The sequence below is a fragment of the Adiantum capillus-veneris genome, chromosome 11 (assembly GCF_014529385.1).
Source record: "Adiantum capillus-veneris isolate H3 chromosome 11, ASM1452938v2, whole genome shotgun sequence".
Taxonomy (NCBI): Eukaryota; Viridiplantae; Streptophyta; class Polypodiopsida; order Polypodiales; family Pteridaceae; genus Adiantum; species Adiantum capillus-veneris.
Genome location: NC_140941.1, coordinates 89687453 through 89702130, shown reverse-complemented (window position 1 = coordinate 89702130; position 14678 = coordinate 89687453). Strand labels below are relative to the sequence as shown.

At 44.0% G+C, this 14678-nt stretch overlaps 1 protein-coding gene across 15 annotated transcripts in view; it reads right to left on the bottom strand.

Moving 5' to 3' along the window:
• Nucleotides 1–14678, bottom strand: part of LOC147447623 (uncharacterized) — a 110453-nt gene that overhangs the window by 29791 nt on the left and 65984 nt on the right. For all 15 annotated transcript variants that reach the window (XM_086523346.1, XM_086523347.1, XM_086523349.1 and 12 more), the window contains 5 exons: nucleotides 5198–5385; nucleotides 4931–5050; nucleotides 4755–4812; nucleotides 4542–4675; nucleotides 4297–4390 (listed from right to left, as the gene is read on the bottom strand). In XM_086523346.1, the coding sequence (XP_086379472.1) occupies nucleotides 4297–4390; nucleotides 4542–4675; nucleotides 4755–4812; nucleotides 4931–5050; nucleotides 5198–5385 (594 nt within the window). The remainder of the gene's footprint in view (nucleotides 1–4296; nucleotides 4391–4541; nucleotides 4676–4754; nucleotides 4813–4930; nucleotides 5051–5197; nucleotides 5386–14678) is intronic.

Genomic DNA, 14678 nt, shown 5'->3' with positions numbered 1-14678 from the left:
ACATCATCGTCTTCTCCAAGAGTGAGGCAGAGCACAGACACCATCTGTACAATTTTTCCAAACACTGTGCTAACATAAATTGGTTGTAAATACGAAAAAGAGCGAGTTTTTCTTGTGAGAGATACACTTTTTGGGACACATCGTCTCAACGGAAGCTGTAAAGATGGACTCAGCCAAAGTTGAGACCATTTGTGATTGGCCCGATTTGAAGAATGTTCATGAAGTTTGAATGTTTGGGTTACGAGAGCAGGATGTTTTCATGTCCTAAACAGGTTGCACAGATTTATGAGAAACAATTGTTGGCAGTTATCCATTCTCTTACTCCATGGCGACATTTTCTACTCGAAGCCGACTTTACCGTCTTCAACAAGACTCACTCTACGACATGCTTCAGCTGGTGGTTGCAAATCTTCGAAGTGACACCCTTACATTAATTCAATCTAAGTTCCCCAATGCAAGATCCAATGGCAAGCACCTCCCAGTGCAACCCTCCGAGGGCTACATGATCTCCTATCCCGTTGCTCGTCTCACTGTGTCTATTGTAAGCCGCCAATTCTGAGGTGTAATCGTGGATGATGGATCTCACATCAAATTGATGCCTAAGTTCCCTATGCTAGCACTGGGTCTCCAGCCTACTCGGCTTGCTCCATTCCTAATGACTTTGGCCGACCAGAGAGTTGTTACCCATTGGGCATAGTAGACAAGGTGCCTCTGCAGGTGAAGGACCTCACCCTTAGCTTGGATTTTATCGTGGTTCCTCTTCCTCGGGTTGAGGGCAATTTTGCTTTTCTAATCCGCAAACCATGGTCGCGGCACACTGACGCACTATATGACTGGGAAAAACGACGCAATGTGGATACATACTCTTGGCTCCCCAATGAAACCCATTCGACTTAAAAGGCGATATGGATACATTAGTGCATCATATTTCTTTGTCAGTGGAATGCAACCCCAACCTGGAACAACCTTCCTCACCTGACGGACTAGAGGAGGACTTGCTTGAGTGGTTGGAAGCTACAAAGTCTGCGCCTTGTTATGTGGTTTCTATCCAATTTCCAGGGAAACCCCATCTCTCACTGCCCTTACAATAGCCAGGCCCAGTGTGCTAAGTAACCAGAACTAAGTGCTGAGGTCACGACATCTGTTGACTCAATTGCTTCTACTGTGAAGCCTATGGGCTTAGTGAGCCTATAAACCATAGATTAGGAAAGAAATCTCCTTTCCAAGAGTTTGTCCAATCCTCGACCTCCTTTTTGTCGGACTATCTGACCAAAACAAAGCTCACCTATGTGTCTGATGAGGTACCCTTCGATGCGCTTCCCCAAGGATGTCTACAAGAAGCATATGCAGAATTCAATATTGATCAACGACCACCTCTTGATGTTTGTATACTCCAAAAAGCAGTATCCTCTTCATCTACCAAAACATATTCAATCGTGCCCTCTCTATACCCAATAAATAAATTCAACTTGGTCAACTGTGACAACCTCCAACTCATTCTTTTGGCTGTTGAGATGAGGGATTGACCATTGCTGACGATGCAAAGTTGTGGATGTGGCCAATCGAAGCTTTCAGGCGACCATAGAATTTTGTCAATTAATCGAAGACCTGTTGCTGGTGTAGCTACAATTGTCTCACTGAATGGTTATCTCCTAGTGGATTGCAAGCTTCCAGTTGCAATGTTGGAATACTTCAGTGTGCCGCTTAATGGACATGGCATGTGTTTCCACACTTTCAGCTCCTGCCCACCCTGTTCAACCCTATCTAGCCTATCTATCCACCTCCTCACTCCTTCCCCTTGTCCTACACACCACCCCCCTTCTCCAATCGTCCCTACCCCAATCCACTTGCCCCTACCCACCTCTCAATCCTCGCTCCTACCCACCCCTAGTCTCTCCATCCCTCGCCCATACCCACCCCCTCTCTATCCTCACCCTTACCCACCCCCTCTCCATTGCTCACCCCTACCCACCCCCTAGCCCTCCCTCCTCACCCTTATCCACCCCCTCTCCATTTCTCGTCCCTACCCACCCCCCTAGCACCTCTCACCAACCCATGTGACGAAGACAACCAAGTCCTCCTACTATCAAGATGAGTGAGATCATGTTTTATAATCCTGCTAATCTTTGAATGTGTGAGGGTGAGGGATGGTGCATCCAAGGAATAGTAAAATGGAGATAGCTTTTCCATACTAAATCCATTTAGCTTTAACCACGACAATATCTGTGCAAACCAACATGAAGTATCTGGCCCATTGTCGTGATGAGTTTAGTGCTAGTCGAGCATATATATCGTGTGGGTGTTTCCATGTGCTATGAATGAAACACGTTCATCTAGCAAGAGCCTGTGGTGCACTCGTCTTAGTTCTGATAATCTCATTGACATTGAGGCTTTTGTTGAGATCAACCTAGAGATAGATCATGGATACAAGTGATCTCTTCATGGATATCCATCCATCATGTGCGCCGTGATCTACTATGATAGTCCAACCTAGGCCCCAATATTTCCACTCCCTAATGCATGGTAGAAAATAAGTGTTGATCTCCTGAACCACTATGTTGTAGTATTCAATACCATCACCTTGGTTTTGCCAAGGTTGCTGGAGAGCCCACTATCATGTGGCTACCCTCTGGAGAGTCTCAAATAAGCACAATACCAATGGCATAAATCAATAGACGTATCCATGTACATGGCTCCAAGCATGGCACTCCAAGTAGTCCCATACTTGGTAATTTTACTTCGACGTATATGCAATTGCTTCATACTTGCCCGAACCTGAACACTCATACATGAATGTCCTCAATAAGCATACATTAAAGAATGATTGTGTTCAGTGCTTTGTTTGTTTGGGTAAAGCACTAACCAAGCAACCCATGTCTTCTTTATGATAAGCACACCCTCTACTTGCATAAGGCCGGTGACCTATGAGACCAAAGTTAGAACCGTATTAGATGTGATACAAATTCCAAATTACTAGTCAATCAAGAGGCTTCATATGCAGCAACAAGGTAGTACATGCCTTGCTATTGATTGTGGGATCAAACATACACAATCAAACTTCAAGGCATTGTAGCCTCCTATCTACTCTGGCCTTTGGCACCCTTGGTGCACTTCTATGTCTCTCAGTGCACATAACCATGCGCTTCTTAGACCCACCTATACAAAGCTCTATAGCTCTGATTTTCTCACCCAAAGGCTCAGCTATTTCGGAGGGATCAAGCTTATGTAGAGACATCCTTTTTTCCACGAAAGAATCAAGTGAAGAAGAACGAATCTCATCTTTTACCCTCTTGATAGGCAAAATCAAGGAGTATATCTTGTAGTAGTGGTGTTATGGATTGATGCACAAAGATCTATGTGGCAAGTACAAAAGCCTCCAAGAGTGATTTCAAAAGAGAGCAATGATCACGGAAAGCTAGGGGAGATTAGTTGGCAATAACGCAATCGAATACTTCTGTCGGGACCTTACTTCGTATGATCTAGCAAAAACATGGAACATAATCAGTATCACGAGGTGCTGCTCCAAGAGTTTGTGGTGATAAATACTAAATAGACAAAGATCTGAGTAGTTGGGATATAGGTCTACATGAATGGATGTGTAGGATAGCAAGGATGTGGAAAGAGTGGTGGAAGATAAGTAATCACATGAAGACCTTGCTTTTGGAGCTTTATTACTGTGCTCCATGCATATAGTTACTCAAGTCTACTGGCTGAGAGCAAAATGTACTTAGATAATGTGACGGAAAAATGCCATTGCATGAAACACACTACACTTGCACAATTGATCTTTCTGTAGTCCCAAATGTGCCACTTGGAATACAATTTTTGCAGGCCCAACATGAACAGCACAGAGAAGCTTTGAGGTGTTATTAAAGGATGTGAAGCAAGATGCAATAACCTACGATTGCATCTTGATGGCATGTGGCATTATGAAGTTGACATGGGTAAAAACAGACCCAAGCTGAGATTGATAACAAGGAGCCTGGAAAACATTGCATGCTTTGGTCGATATGTACGACATCTACAGCAAATGTGAGGTATTCTCGAAAACCCAAATTCTCGATGATCTACGGACTATTGAGCCCTAAATAAGTACTTTTTCTTGCTGCCGGAGGTGGCGGAAGTGCCACTCGTAGCTGCAAAAGTATCAAAGCAACAATTTCTAAAGACATTAAATATTGTTGGCTCGATCCCATCTCAGAGTCTTCCACAACACAATCAAAGGCAACAATATTGAGTAGAAAAAGAATTACCAACATCCCATGCACAGCCCAGCCGTAAAATCGATGGAATTACCTTTCAAAGCTATCTCTGAAAGCTTTAGCCCATGTTCCACTTTCCAAAACCCAAGATATGTTGTTGCACCTAACAGGCTTGCAAATAATACAACCTGGATAATAGCCAGAAACAAGGATGACCATGGATTAAGAAATTACCTTTACAATAGAAAACAGTAATAACATCCAAACCGCAACTCATTGCAGGAAGTTACATAGATAAACGACACAAAAGAATCCAGCAATGCAGTAGGAGAAATTTACCACGCTGATTTTGAAGCTATTATAATTGAACAATGGAGCATAGAACCTAACAATTGCTTTGGAGACTGCAGTCCCTGCAGTTTGTTCTAAAACTGTTGACCTTTCCACTTCATTGTGGTCAAGTGATGCTTTCCCTGCAGAGGTCCACCCATACCATTAAATGCATTATTCAAGCAACGGATAACAGCATACAAAAATTTCATGACTTTCTACCTATTTGAGTTCCTTTTGTACCAAAAAATATCCACAGGCATGGATCGATTATTTCTGCCTGCAAAAAAGAGAGGACTCTGGATTTTTGTGTTCATCCCATACACTAATGTTTTTCTTTTTCCCTTGAATAAAATACCAAAGTTTTGCAGCGAAAGAACAAAGAGAAAGCTGCAAACCTTTACTCGTCGTGCATCCAACGCCATTAGCGGAATGAATATCAGTAGCATCCCAAACGTGTGTATCATGGCAGTTAATCCCATTTGCCAGCAAAACCATCGAACAAGGGGCATTGGGTTCTATTAAGTTACTTCCCAAATTAGAATCTCTCTCTCTCTCTCTCTCTCTCTCTCTCTCTCTCTCTCTCTCTCTCTCTCTCTCTCTCTCTCTCTCTCACACACACACACACACGTGCGAGACAATAAAAACATTAGCACGAAGATTACCAAAGATGAGATAAAGAAAGAGGCAAAAACAGTTAATGTCGTGAGCACTACAGAAGGTCCTGCCAGACTGACAGTAAACTTCATCTCATGAATCGGTAATATAGAATCTGATGCCTCTGCTATGCCAAAAGTTTGCTGAGATAGACAGTTTCTCAAAATGTTGACAAGGACAAAAACATCATCTATGCCTGCATCAACAAATTCTCTCTCTCTCTCTCTCTCTCTCTCTCTCTCTCTCTCTCTCTCTCTCTCTCTCTCTCTCTCTCTCTCTCTCTCTCTCTCTCTCTCTCTCTCGTCGGATAGATCTTTGAGGTCTCTTGGGATAGTTTCCTACGACGTTAAAATCCTCTTCTTCTCGTGTGTGTGTGTGTGTGTGTGTGTGTGTGTGTGTGTGTGTGTGTGTGTGTGTGTGTGTGTGTGTGCGCGTGTGCGTGTGCGTGTGTGTGTGTGGGTGTGTTAATAAAAAGAGAAAAACGGTATAACGATTCTATCACCCTAGTGTGGTAGATTGGTTATGCCATTTCCCTCTTGAATAACGGGTCTTGAGATCAACTCTCGTTAAATAGAGCTATGAGGTCTCTTGAGGCATTGGATGCAGATTTCTCGCTCCTTCGTAAGCGGTTGTTGCATATTAATAATGCGTATTTTTCACATAGAGCATTGCAAACTTTGAGTGAAGCAGTGATTCCTTCACTTGTCTCTCGTATGTTTATTGATGTGGATGTGCCCTGGTATCGTTTTGTCATGCACATTCAAGCAATCAGAAAGGATTATGGTTCGTGGTACATGTACCAGTTGAGAAATAAAGTGCAGGAAGATAAGGAGACTTGCCAAGCCTTGGGAAGTCTTGCAGATAGTAGAAGGCTTACTAAAATCAGAACAAGAGGAATTATGCGTAGCTAAAACTTTGTTGATGCATAATGATAAGAAAAAACTTGAAAAATGGAAAATTAGATCTAGGCAACACGCTTTTATGGATAAAGGTTGTTCATCGAAACAATTCTTTAAGCATTTGCATCATTCAAGGACATTTGCCTCTATCAGAAGTGGTTAGAGACGAGGTTGGGCAATGGATGACCAAGAAAGGTCGATTGGCAGACTCAATGGTCAATCATTTTCAACGAGTTTTTTCCAAGCCCGAGGCTCCCTCGACTGAGGTTTTCCAAGCCAGGAAATTATTGTTGTCTTATGTACATCCTATATTGACAATGAATGATGTGGCTACCCTTGAGGTTAGTTTTACTGCGGACGAGTTGCACGACAGTCTGTTGCATCTTGGTCGCTAGAAATCGTCTGGTTGGGACAGGCTTATGATTGAATTTTTCCCTTCGCTTTTGGGAATTTCTTAAGCAACCTCTCCTTTGATAAATCATGCATGGACCAAGCAATCTTTACCGCAATCGTGGAAAGCAAGTCTAGTGAAACTGTTGCCTAAGTAAGCATTGTGTGATTACTTCTCACATTGGCGTCCAATAACGCTTATGCCGGTGGTTTACAAATTGTAGTTGAAAATGATAACTACTCGTGTTGCTGACTATTTGTTCTCCGGCATACATCCGGCTCGGTATGGATTTATTCCTCACAGGGAAATTATGGATAATATCGCTAACGCATTTATTGGAATTGAGTATGCAAAATACACAGGACAAGATGTGCTTATCATGCAGATTGATATAGAGAAAGCATTTGACACCGTTCAATGGGAGTTCATTGCTCAGATCATGACCGCTTTGGGCTTTGGGCCCACGATGCGTCAAGTAGTTTATTTCCTTTATGAGAAGAGTCCGTCTGTCGGAATTCTTAACGGTGAGCTGACTCGGTTATGGGATCTTGGTCGATTGGTCAGGCAAGGATGTCCTTTGAGTACCATGTTGTATGCTATCGCTACACATCCTCTGCTATTGTATCTTGACTCCTTGACAGCATTTGGTCGGCTGCATGGATTGCAACTGCCAGCTCAAGATCATTTTGTGGCACAAGCGTATGCGGATGACTCCATGTTATGGCCTAGAAACCAACCTGAGGATGTTCGTTGTGTCATGGAAGCACTACGTATTTATCGGCTGGCGGCAAGTCTGCAAGTGAATTTCCGAAAATATAAATTGCTCCCCTTGAATCAAATGGATTGGCATGCTATGTTATGGCCAGGCGAGATAGTGAAGCCTGATCAAATTGTAAGGCACCTTGGTTATCCGTTGGCCTGGTCGGTTAACAATGCGAAGTTGTTACAATGGGTTGAAAATAAACTGAGGTCTAAATTGCATTATTGGAAATTGTCTACCTCTCCGCTCCATGTAAGAGTCAAAATAATGCAATCTATTTTGGTGGCATACACGCAATTTTTCCAACCTTTATTCCATTGGCCACCCCGTCCTCTTCGGGATTTCATGTCTCGGATTCTGGAGCATTTCTGGTCCACTTTCTCTCACAAAAAAGGCTTGCGATTGCTTGCGATGGATAAGCTTTGAACTCCAAAACGTTGTGGTGGTCTGAATATCCTTCAGCTGTGTTGTCATGTTACAGCAGGGAAGGCTACTTTGTTGTTAGTGCTGGTTGAGCAAAAATAGCCTTGGACGCACATGCTTGCGTTTTTGTGCTCTCATGCGGTTTCCACGCCGACCTTCGACCATTGGTAGCCGTCGTATTGGGATGTGGTTCTTGGTAAAGTTGAGGCTACAATTCCGGGATGTCTCTTTGCTTCCAGTCTAGTGGCAGATTGGAAGTTGGCAATGAAGGAATTGTTGTGGGATGGTATACATGACGCCTGTGGAAATTCACTTCGATTGGAAAGTTTGCATTGGAGCAGAGTTTTTGCTCAGACTCTTGTTCAACACTCTCCTAGATAGGCTTACTTTCTCTCCCACAAAGGTATTGACAGAATAGCAGATGTGATAGACGCTGAAAGACGGGTGCTCTCGTTCAGACATGCTGCTCTTACCTTTGGACTTGGGTCACACTACAGGCGCATGTGGGACACCATTAAGGAGTTGGTCAATTGTATATTTGGTCGATTCTATATCTCACATCCCGCCGCTAGTTGAAGACAATAGAATTTGCGATTGGCTCTATGCTGGTTCTTTGATTGGTTCGATATCTGTAAAGAAAGTGTACTGTAACTTGCAGTCATCTTCCTGCATCCAAGAACACTGTAACAAGGTATGGAATATGAATAAGAGTGTTACTTGGTGGCGGAGTAAAATTATGAAAATCTTGCATGCCAAGTTACCTCTCAAGGAACGACTGTTTATGTCGAGACGTATTGTTGGGGTTCTCCCATTGGAAAATTATTGCACTCTAGGAGATTGGCCTCTTCGCGCTATGTTCGTTGTGGGGCAAGCATTGAGAATATTCCACATCTACTGTGGTCTTGTTCTCGTACGCGACACTTTGTGGATACCATCTCTTCAGCTCTTCGCTCGCATTTTCCTGGCTTACAATTTGGTAATTTTTCTGGATCTTTGGAGTGCTTCTGCCTTTGCTTCAGCCGTATGCATACTTTTTCGGCTGGGTTAGGTTCTGGGTACTGTGGACAGTGTGGAGAGCACGGAATTCCCTCATGTTTCAGCAGATTCAAGTGGAATATGTTTCTTTCTTTAAGATATCTCTTAGACAGTCTCTTCAAGTTGCCTATGACTTGGACGAGCTCCGTGTTAGCATTACCAGCTCTATTTTGATTGTTTCTAAGTTGCAGTTTGTAATACTTTCTATGGGTTTTCTTCGCCTTGAGGTTTCCCATTGTTTGATCTTTTTCGTGGGTTTTCCTCGCTTTGAGGTTTCCTCGCTCGAAATGAAATGAAATGAAATGTTATATTAACGTCTTCAAAAGGCCAGGATGACCTATGAGACCAAACTGATACAAAAGTGGTGAATCTGTTACAATGTCTGGGTACCTTAGTACTAAAGTACTAAGTGTGAAAAGTGTGAAAGTGTGAAAATAAATGTGAAAACTAAATACAAAGTATTCAATAAACTTCTTAGGAGCATTCTAGGTGTCTGCCTAGAATGCTTCTAATCCTTTGTTGTAGTCTCCTCCGGTGAAGTGTGCTTCTGCATCTCGGTCGTGGTCGTCTCGATTTCCTAAGCTCAATCGCCCTGTCAATGAGGGTGCCTTTGGTATGAATGTGGGTACTCCTTTGTGCTCGCTGCTGGCCTCTTGCTTCTCCTTCCATTCCTGCTTCTCTCGATCCGAAGAAATCTATGATCTGCCTCTGAGGCTGTAGTGCTCTTTGTCTTCTCATTAGATTATCCCTGTGCAATGCAATTCCAATAGGTACACGCCTAAGCATCTTTGATCCTCGTATTGCATGACTCTATCTAGAGGTCCAAAGCCTTCATTAAATAGGCAATGGAAACGCCCACGTATCTCATAGTATACGGTGCAATGGCATATGTAGTGTAATGGTGCCTCCGGCTCCATTCTGCATAACTTGCAAATTCTGCTCTTAGATGGGATTCCCCTAAATCTGCCAAATTCAATTTCCAATTGGTGTGAGGATGTACGAATCTGACCAATAGCACATCTCAAACCATGAGACAGGTGGGTAACCATGTAGCTCGAGCGAATAACAAAACCATCTTCAGATAGCTGTAGGAAGTTTTCTTTAGAGTCGGCCATCTTCGTGCCCAATTCTTGTGTAGGGTCTACCCATGTCCTCTTAGTGTCCAGCTGTATAAGATCATGGCGGATGATTTTATTAATCTCCGTTCGTGTGATTGCCAGTGATGGAGCCTCAAGAGAGTATTGGAAGGGGGGTAATCTTTCCATACTGAACCCGTGTCTCTGAAACCACGAGGACAGTTGCGCATACCAGCATGATGTATCTCCTTTCATTGCTAATTGTCGAGAGGATTCGAGGGCCAATCTAGTATATCGGCAATTATTTGTATCCCACAAACCATGTATAAAGGACACTGATCTGGTAAGAGCTTCAATTTCTATCGGAGGGGCAGCTAGTTCCGCTCGGGTAATCGCGTGTGGTACGGAGGCCTTGGCTCTAATCATTCGGGGAATCATAGATACCAAAGGTCTCTCCATTGACTTCCAATTATCTTGATCCACAGATGGTCCCCAAATCTGGACCCCATAAAGCATAGCCGAAGCCACCACAGTATCAAAGAGCCAAAGTTTTGTTCGTAGTTCCTGAAACTGCACTTGTGATCCCATCCTCTCCAACCCTCCCAAGGCCGCAGAGGCTCTGGACAATCTAGCATCCGCTGCTTTCTTAAGAGTAAACTTCGGTCCTGTAAATACCACACCAAGGTATGTGTATGCATCTGTGTACTCTACTGTATCCTCGCCATATGCAAATGTAGGTGCTGATCTCCTAACCCACTGCGGTGTGGTATTAAACACCATAACTTTGGTTTTACCCAAATTTACCGACAGTCCGCTGTCCTCCGCAAATTTATGTAATGCATCTAACTGTCTCTGCATTCCATCTGGTGATTCTGCTATCAATACAATATCATCTGCATACAACAACAAAGGGATCCATGACCCTGCAAGTTGAGCACCTCTGTCACCCTCTCTATCAATGTAATCTGCCCCTTCTGGAGTACGTACATAACCAGTTACTGACCCGTATAAGGTCATGATCCCCTAGATAATGTCTTTGGGGACCCCTAACTCTTGCATTCTGCGCATCAATCTGGCCCTTGGTACTGTATCAAAAGCTTTCCGAAAATCCACAAAGCAACAATACATCCTTTTCCCGCTTGCTCTTCCTTCCTCAATAATTGCTCTGAGCGTAAGAATATGATCTAAAGTGGAATAACCACTCCTGAATCCAGCTTGTCTTGTTGCCCTTATGCCTTCATTCTCTGCCCATCTACTCAATTTTTGTTCCAGAATGGATGCGTACAGTCGGGTCAGTGTGTGACCCACCATAATGGTACGGTAGTTCCCGGGTATCATAGGATCCCCTCACTTGAAAATAGGTACGATAGTAGATAATTTCCAAGATTCAGGTAATTCTTCACACATGACCCGATTAAACAGACGAGCAAGGACTTATGAAAGTAGATTCCTTGCATGGAGCAGATGTTCTGCTACTAAACCTTCATGATCATATGCTCTTCTTGTCTTCATCTTGTCAATGGCTTTTTTCACCATTTCCGTAGTAAAGAAAGTACTAGTAGCCGAGCATGGCTCTAGCAGATCTGGTAATGGAGGCTGTCCAGATACCATATATAATGATGTTACATATTGACCCCAAATCTCAGGAGAAGTAATTGTCGGAGGCGATGAGTGCTCGTGAAATAAACGCCAGGCCTCATGTGAGTCCTGACTCAAGAAGAGCTGATATAAATCCTTCTCCAGTTTGGCTAAAAATGCACTTTTCTTGCAACGTACTATACGTCGTAGAGCAATCCGAGACTGCTTATATGTGATGATCCCAAGTGTAAGCTCTTTCTGGACCTGGGTTCTCGTCTCTCTCCATTCCTCGTCGTACCAACTGTTTTGAGGCATGTTCCCAGATCCTCTCTTCTGATCAGGCTGAGTATGTGGGTATGCCTCTTGCGCTGCTCCATGTAGTATTTCTGTTAGCTGAGAAGTAATCTCCTCTACAGTATATACTGGCTCGGCTGCCCACATCCTATTATAGATCTTTTCCACATAGACTGAATCAGTCTCTGGCGTGAAAGTATATCTTGTGTGTGTCTTCTTCCTTTGTACTTAAGAGGCATTGTATTGGAAGGAGATTGATAAGGTCAAGAGAGCATGATCCACTGCAATTCCAACCGGTCTAGGTCCCACCTTAAAGTCCTCGATACTAGAAATAAAGCTTGGTGAAGTCATGACATAATCCACTGTATTGGCCCCATGCCTGTTCGGGAAGCATGTGAATCCCCCAGATAAAGGGAAATTCTCTAGACCATTAAGTATGGCGAAACCATGTGTAGTTGCCATCTCCATGAGATGTCTCCCATATTCAGTGTGTTCTTTATCCTGTGAGTTTCTAGTAAGCCCCTCCTGTGATAAATCCACTTCTCTGAGCATTTCCTCAGAAGTATCATAGAATACTGCTTGAGTGTTGGCCGTTCTGGCATTAAAGTCTCCTAAGGGAAGGATGTCTCCATCTCTAGAGAACTCCCATATGTCATTATTCAATATGGAGAAAGGGGACTATCCTTTAGGTGAGGAGTAGACTGATGTACTTGGAGGGAAGTAGCATATAGCGATATATAGAAATCTACCTGTCTTGGCTCTCATTCTCACCCACATATACCTTGCTTGTTCATCTTTCCTAATAATCTGTAGTAGTGCTTTCATCTCCTCTTTAAATAAGACTGCTACTCCTCCTGAACCCCGGTTACCTCATAGAGATCTCTTGTCTGGTCGACCCGCTGTTTCCCATAAATACCCCTTCACATGTGGCATAAGTTGTCCCGGTATCTGGTGTGTCTCTCAGTAGAAAACTATGTCTCTGTCCCTAAAGCTGTCTTCAAAGGCACCTACATCTAGCCTATATGATCCATTACAATTCCACGCCGCTATCCGGAGTGTCGCTCCATAGGTCTCGCACCGTCATGATGAGCGCTTTTCCAGAACCACTACTTTCCCTCCTCTATAAAAGGCGATTTTCCCCTTTTCTCTTGCTACCCTGATCTGTGGCATCAACTCTTGCATGTGTGCTACTTGTGCCAATGTAAGGTCATCTCCCAGGAAAATACCGGTTTTCTTAAGAGTTGGCCTCTTCTTTAGAAATTCTTTCCTTATTTCTATATTCGGGAAGCGGAGAATAAGAGCCCTATCCTTTACGTTTCCCTTCTCATCGACTCCTTTCTTGCCCACTCTCCATGCACTTGTGTGAGTAGGCTCTGTGATGCCCATGCGTTGTAGCAGTTCCCTCACCTCTTCAGCTACATTCTCTTTGTCCTTGACTCCTATGACCCGCACATGCAGAGCCCAAGTCTTCCTTTTCTGCTCTTCCTCAATGGTCATATTAATAATGGTGGAAGTAGGTGTGGTCTCAAGCATCTGGGCCTTCCCTTTCTTCGCATCCTCAATCCATTTCTCTGCTTCATCAACCTTTTCTTGTGTTTTAACAAGACGTTTCGCCCATGAAGATGCCGTTTTCAATTTCTGTTCATCTCCTTTCCGTAGAGCTTTCATATGGTCCTTCATGTCCTCGAGCTCCTTTAGCACCGAAGGTTCGTCGTCTCCCTTCTCCTTAGTTGCGGATTTGCAAGCCGCAAGTTCTCCTTTTAGCTCCTCGATTATTGCATCTTTTTCCTCCATGTGCTTTTCCATATTTGTTCTCCATGCTTCAAAATTTGCTACTGCCTCATCGAGTTTCTTTTGCATAACGCATTCTGTTACATTTACTTCGGCCTTGATTAGGTTTCGTAGTTTCGTTTTCATGGTCTGAATTTCCTCATTCTGTATCCCCCGGATCTCTCTCCTTAGTTCTCTCATCATGTCTCCATACATGGAGTTCCTGTAGCTCTCGGCGTTCTCGTGCATTTCCTTCCTGATGTCGTCCCTCATATAGTTTAGCTCTGATTTGAGCATCACCTGGACCTTCTCCATCAGTAGCTCATCATGTATCCTGGAGGTTTTCCCAACGCGTAAGGATCTTGGTGATAGTACAGTATCTTTGTTTCTCCGTTTGAAAGTAGCCGTTGTTTTTTTTGGGGTGGTGTAGCTATCTACACCCGGCCCTTCCCCTTCGGTAGGCGGGTCCATCGAACCCGAGCCCCAAATCTGGGATAGGGTACTAGGGTACTAGGGTGAGGGACTGAGAGTATGGCAAACTTAACCAGTTTACCTTAAGGCCTTAAATCGCTTTAAATTGGACGCAAAGAGAAGGCTTAAAATCTCTTTAGACTTAAAATTTTTCCTTAGGGCTTAAAATTGAAATAAACTTAAACGTAGGGGATCTTGACTTCCTACGCATAGAACAGCTGGGGCGACTCTTGGCCTTGCTACGCGTAGAACAGCTTGACGTCCTACGCGTAGGACTGCGCGGGACAGACGTGCAACGAGAGCCTCAGGCAGTGTGAGCGCGAGCCTCAGGGCAGCATCAGCAGCCCACCATGGTCTCCTTCTCGCGCGCAAAGAGCAGGGGCCTAAGCTGCCCGCCATGGTGTCTGTCACGCGCGCAACGAGCAGGGGCAGCAGCAGTCCTTCATGCACGCAAAGAGAGAGAGAGGCCTTCAGCCTCGCGCTGCTGCAAAGAGAGAGCTCCCTCACGCCACAGCACGCGGCTCTTCCCTCACGCCACAGCACGTTAAAGTTAGAGAGAGAGAGAGAGAGAAATGTTATATTAACGTCTTCAAAAGGCCAAAATGACCTATGAGACCAATCAGTTACAAAATAGTGAATCTAATACCATGTCTGGGTACAAAAGAACTAGAAAAGATCCTGCTGTCTGCTGGTATCCCTCTGAATCTACCAGTCTCAATCTCGAGCTGATGTGAGGATGTGCGTATCTGACCAATGGCACAACGCAAACCATGAGACATATGTGTGTCCATG